Genomic DNA, 6000 nt, shown 5'->3' on the forward strand with positions numbered 1-6000 from the left:
GATGTGCAGCTGAGCACATCTGCGCACACTGTGGGGAGAGTCATAAAGGGGTGATTGGTGTTTAACCAACTCTCATTTCTTAAAAGAAAAAAAAGAAGAAGAAAAAGAAAAGCATTGGCTTCCTCCCCAACCATGAAAAAACTGATGGGCTTTCTGGCAAGAGCGAGTCGTAGAGGTGGGAGCTGTTGTCTGCAAATCGCTATTTACTGATCTTGTTCTATGTTCCAGCCACAACAGCTACTTTATAAACGCAGCTGCATTTGACCCTCAGCAGCCCCGTGAGAGCGCTCTTGTTCCCATTTCACAGACGTGGGAACTGAGGCTCAGAGGAGCGAAGTTACTTGCCCAGGGCCACACAGAGGGAAATCGGCTGAACATGCTTCTTCCACAAGTCTGGGCTGCCTCCGTGGGGGTAAAGGCTCTGCCTGTTCCCTGTGTACCCATCCCACCCACCAAGAAGGAAAGAAGGACCCTCCAGTGGGCACGCTGGCATCCTCTGTCAGCTTCTCCTGCAGGGGTCTTACTAGGAAGGGCCCCCCTGAACCCACGGAGCTTGGCCTATCCATCCTGTCTTCCCTTCCCCCAAGTAGCGAGCAGGACCGGCCCAGGTCGGGGCTGGAAAACCAGACTGTCCGTGGTGTCTGTTCCGGCCTCCATGAGCGGCCTCAGCACATTTAGCTCTGCAGGCCCTTGGTGGCTGCCCTTCTAGATCACAGGGCTGTGAGCATGTTGGCTGCATGTTGGGATAGGGAAGGAAGCCCCTGGCGGGGAATGGGGAGGAGGGGACACCCACGGGTTCTCTGAGGCCAACCCAGCCCATGCTTGGGTCCCAAGAGTTGCCTTTGCTCAGGGTAACATCAGCTCTGAGTGACTTACCGCCCTAAGTGCTCCTGGGGCCCGAACAGCACACAAGCCCTCCGTGGGATCGAGGTCAGCCCTGTGCCTACAGGCCCACGAGGGATGGGACAAGCTGCGAGGGAGGATGAGGACAGAGCTTTGGCCTGGGGCCCATGCTGGCCTGTCTTGAGCCCTTAGCCACCCCCCCCTTAATCTCCCCCAAAGCCTCAGCTTCCTTCCCTATAAATTGGAGCAAACGGCTCCTGATGCATTTAGCGCGGGCCTGGCACTTAGGGAGATGTGTGGGTCTCCGGTCAGAGGCCTCTGAACAGGCATGAGAAAGCTCCCTGGCGTTTGTGTATTCAGTGGTTCATTTACCAACCCCATGGAAAGCGCTCTGTCAATGTTTGGATGGCTCAGTCAGTGAATCAATGAATCAGTGAGGGAAGCAGCAAGCTGGGCAGAGTTCCCACAGGCCCCTGCCTCCAGACAGGACGAGCAGGACACATTTGGGGAACAGCAGGTTGTTCTGTGTCCATCCGTTCAGTGAGCATTGATTGAGCACCCACTATGTACCAGACTCTGCACAGAGGGGATAAAACAGAGAGCAAGACCGACCAGACCTCTGCCCTTGTGGAACGCACAGTCTGAGGTGGGGAGACAGGCCATGAGCAAGGAAACAAGCAGACAAGCAAAGCCATTTTAGAGGTGGCCAATGCAGTCAAGGGAATTAGCAGGGGGAGGAGATCAGAGGCCACCCCGAGGGGACGGGCCGAGAACCCTCTCTGATGGGACAGCTGGTGAAAGGCCCTGAGCCGGCAAAGAGTTTAAGTGGCAAGAACAGAAAGGTTGGCCGGGATTGCTGGAGCAGAGTGATAAGGGTGAGGGGTCAGGCAGTGGGTGAGCAGGGCCCACAAGGAGCAGGGCAGTGGAGGGCACTGGGAGCCCTGGGAGGGTCTGGGCCAGGCAGCGCCATGATCAGAGTGACATTTTAAATAAAGGATCCCTGGGAAGCATTTTGGAGAATGGGTCCCAGGGGATGGGCTACAAGATCTCCATTCTCAAGGGGAGACTCAAGGGTGGACTCCCACCCCTTCTGGGGCAGCAGGTGGGGGGTGGGCAGAACCTTCTAAAGGGGACTCAAGTCTCCCAAAGAGCAGACACCAGAGGGATGGGCCAAATTTTTTAGCCACGGAGACGGTCAGCAGAAGCACTGGCTTCTCTAGAAGAATCCCCTATCGTTTCTTCCTACGTCAGGTTCCCCAACCTCTTCCCGCCGCTGAAGCCAGAGACGGTGGCCCGGAGGACGGTGGAAGCCGTGCAGCTCAATCAGGCCCTGCTCCTCCTCCCGTGGACCATGCATGCCCTCATTATCTTGAAAAGGTAAGGGCTGGAGGGTAGGGGAGGGCAGCTCTGAGGCAGGCTCACGCTGGCCATTTCCCCTTCTGCTGGGGAACCCTGGTGGGGAGGGGGCGGCAGGCAGGAGAAAGGACGAGTGTGATCGAATAGTCATGTCTGCTGTGGGCGTGAGAGCGAACAGAGGGGGTCTGTGTGCCAGGGATTTCCTACACTTAGGATAGAGCCGCAGTTCTGAAACTTGTGGGTCTCAGGACTCCTGTACAATCTTAAAAATTAGAGGAACCCGAAGCCCCTCCCCTTTTTTAAATGTGAGTTGTATCTATTATTAGTTACCATAGGAGAAATTAAAATGGAAAAAGTTTTATAAGAGTTATGTATTTGTTTATATTTAAAATACTTATTCATTTATAAACAGCAGTAATAAATCCATTTCCATCCTTTGTTGACATAAATATGATATTTATATAAAAAGTGTATTTTCCACCAAAAATAAAAGTAGTAGGAAGAATGGCATTGTTTTGATTTTTGCAAAGTTCTTTATTGCCTGACTTAATTGGAGACAACTGGATGCTTAGATCTGCTTCTGATTTTAATCGGTTATGATGTCACATGTCACCTCGCCTCCAGAAAACTCAGCTGCATGTGGGGGAGAGACGTACGGAGGCAAATACGTCTTAGTGTTACTACAAAAAACAGTTTGACCTCTGAAGAGGTTTCAGGTATCCCCTGAGGGCTCCTGGGCCACACTTTGAGAACCGCGGTTTCCAGAGACTAGTACTTAGCCCCGAGGACCAGGAAATTCAATCTAATGGGGGAAAGCGGGGATCTCAATGTTTGAGACTCCCAGAAAGGCTCCAGGGCTGGTCAGGTGGGATGTACCAGGAGGTAGGCTTTAAAGAGGAGCTCATCCTCCTTCAGAATTGGCCCAGCATCACATTTTCTAGAACTCTCTAGACTCTGAGCAACACACCCTGCCCCTCCCAGTCCTGCCCTGAAGGGGTGGCCATTCCAGGTGCCCACCTAAACCTGCTGCTTCAGGGAGAGCTTGGACGTTGGCTCCTCTGGGCCTCGTCTCCTGCCCCCAGCCCCCAGCTGCCTGGACCCCTCTGACCTGAAAAGCCTTTTCAGGAAGTGAAGGACCCAGGTGACTTCATGAGACATCAAGGCCCAGGAAACCGGTTCCCCTCTGGCTGAGCTACTCCAACTGCAGGCATGGGGACCTCCTCACGGAGGAGACACATCAATCAGTCCAAACTCATAGCTCTTTTAGAGACACCTGGTAGGGGGCAGGGGCAGGGGCCACCTGGGGGCATTTGGGCCACATCTTTGCGTCCCTTAGGCTGTCCTGATTGTTGCTCTGAGATGCTCCTTGCTGCCTCTGTGAGCCCCTAGGAGAGTAGAGACTGCCACCCTCCACCGCAGGGAGCGTCTCAGAAGCCTTTCTGAACCTTCTAGAAAAAAGCTGGTTTGTCTAGAACATGTCAGTGTTTCCCACAGTAAGCCCCCAGCCTACATTCCCTCTTCTGTCCCCCACTACTTTCCACAGGAAGCAGAGGCCACCCCCTTCCCAGCCCCTGCACGGTACCCCCTTTTCACCGTCCCGAGAAAAATCTTTACAAGCTCAACTCTAGCGCCACCCATGCCCCAGGGAGCCTTCCAGAGCCCTTCCCATCCTGCACTGAGGCCAGGGCCCTTGGATTTGATTTAACAAACGGACTGAGCCCTGCGTGTGGGGCTTGGATCAGAGATGAAGTATCTCCCTCCGAGGCACGCATGGGCCTGACAAGCAAACACAAGGACACCGCAGGGCCCACTGGGGAAGCAGAGGGGCTGTGGGGGAGCCCAAGGAGAGGCCTGGGGGTGAGTCTGGGAAGTTTCCCTGGAGGAGGTGACGGCAGTACCTGACTCGTCGGTCCCACACAGCAAATATTTGTTGAATAAGCACCACGTGGAGTTAATTGATCTCTCAGATACCTGTTGGCCCCAAAATGCTAAGAATGTGGCTTTGAAAGTTTGTTTCTACCACCCATCTTTACCTTGGAAACATTGTCTATCCACTTACTTGAAAGCCCTTCCTCCATGGAGGGCGGGGTGGGGGGCGGTGGTTTACGGGAACCATTGTTCTACTGTGTGGTCCTCCGTGGCCAACAGTGACCTGGCCACTGGCGCCCCTGCTAACCATCTTCCTTCCTCCCTCCCCACTCCCCCAGCATACTCCCACAGGCCGCACTGGAGGAGATCTACAAATTCTCAGGAACCTACACCTGCATGAACACTTTCAAAGGGCGGACATAAAGGCCGGACGCAGAGACACGCTCGCAAGCCACGGAACCTGAGGGGGCTGCGGTGCTGGGCACACACCCACGCGCCTGTCCCTTGGCACACTTCTGCTGGGTGAGCAGGACTGCTCCTGGCCCCAGGAAGAATCCGGGTGCCCCCCCCCAGGCCAGCCCCAGGACCTTTGCACAGGACTGACGGGTGTAACTCTGACCCCCATGGGGAGGCGAGAAACCAGCCAGCAGCCACCTTGACACTTTGATACATTTCTAATTCTGTAGAGTTTATTGTTAAATTGCTTCTCGAGTCTAACCAGCCTTAGCAGCGTGCCTAGACTGTTGCCAGGAGGGTCTATACCCAGATGCTCTCTTCTTTCCGAAATCCACCCATCCTCAGCTTGTGCAAACTGGTTGAATGGCAGGAATGAAAAATAAAGAGATGGATTTTGTGAGTTCCTTTGTTGAAATCCCCGACCCCTCGTCCTTAGCAGTGGGGAGGGGACCGATCCCCACCACAAAACCCCATCATTTAAGAGACAGTCGGTCTGCGCGGAGTCCCCAGCTGCCGGGCGTGGAGCGGGCAAGAAGAGGGCAGAGACGGCGAGAGAAATTGGGGCCTGTGCCTGGGGTATGTGGTTCTTTGCCGCCTTTGCCAGGCCCCTCCCAACAGCCGTGGGTTGGGGGGCACTTGGCCTCGCCACCCACGACCTGAATGAACTAGTCTGCAGAGAGCTGCCCTCTGCCCTGCCACAGCCCCACCAGCTGCAAAGCGACCAGCTCGGGAGAGCAGAACCAGTCCTTAGTGAGCACCCACTGAGCGGCGGGTCAGTCTACTGAGCATGACTGGGTACTAAGAGGGAATGTCTCCGGGGAGCCAAAACTCTGAAGACCACCAGCACCAGAGGTCCCCTGCTAAGGGTCTGCTACAGGCCCCTGAGCCAGATTTGACGGCAGGGGCTAGAAGTGAAATAGAAAGCAACGGGGAGGTCTGGAATGGCACAGTGGACCCGGGCTCAGTCACCGAGGAGGATTACGGCCAAGGAGACGTGGGGAGAGAGGCCCCATGGTTCCTCTGGTATGTGTTCTCTCCTGCTACAGCGAGCTTATCAACCTGACCTCGGGCAGGGGCACAGGTGGATGGTGGCCTCTGTCTACAAGGCTCTCGCAGGTGGGTGGGCAGGTGGGGGAGGGGGATGGGCAGCAGCTCCCCAGGGGTGAAGGAGAAGGTCGCAAGTTCAAGGTAGGAGCTTCCCTGGGCTCTGCATATGGCGGCCCTTATACACAATTCACGTTATCGGAAGATTAATCTCCAAGTCCGGACGCTTGTCAGTCAGGTCCGCGCAGAAATGCCAAGTCGTGGTTACATCCACTGTTTGTGGAGTACCTGCCAAGCGGCCACACATTTTAACCGTTCATTCCCCACCGCACCTAGCAGCAGCTCCTGGGAACCCCTTCCAGCAGCCCCTGGGAACCCCTTCCAACAGCCCCTGGGAACCCCTTCCAGCAGCCCCTGGGAACCCCTTCCAGC

At 55.3% G+C, this 6000-nt stretch overlaps 1 protein-coding gene across 6 annotated transcripts in view; it reads left to right on the forward strand.

Moving 5' to 3' along the window:
• The window catches only part of DHRS3 (dehydrogenase/reductase 3), a 37417-nt gene extending 32489 nt beyond the window's left edge, over positions 1-4928 (forward strand). For 4 of the 6 annotated variants that reach the window (XM_035019755.1, XM_035019754.1, XM_035019757.1 and 1 more), the window contains 3 exons: positions 229-412; positions 2095-2220; positions 4407-4928. In XM_035019755.1, the coding sequence (XP_034875646.1) occupies positions 229-412; positions 2095-2220; positions 4407-4532 (436 nt within the window). In that variant the 3' untranslated portion in view covers positions 4533-4928. The remainder of the gene's footprint in view (positions 1-228; positions 413-2094; positions 2221-4406) is intronic. The other 2 variants (XM_035019756.1, XM_035019758.1) reach the window with 1 other exon arrangement.
• Positions 4929-6000: the final 1072 nt, after the last annotated feature.

The sequence above is a fragment of the Mirounga leonina genome, unplaced genomic scaffold (genome assembly GCF_011800145.1).
Source record: "Mirounga leonina isolate KUSES-001 unplaced genomic scaffold, KU_Mleo_1.0 Mir_173, whole genome shotgun sequence".
Taxonomy (NCBI): domain Eukaryota; kingdom Metazoa; phylum Chordata; class Mammalia; order Carnivora; family Phocidae; genus Mirounga; species Mirounga leonina.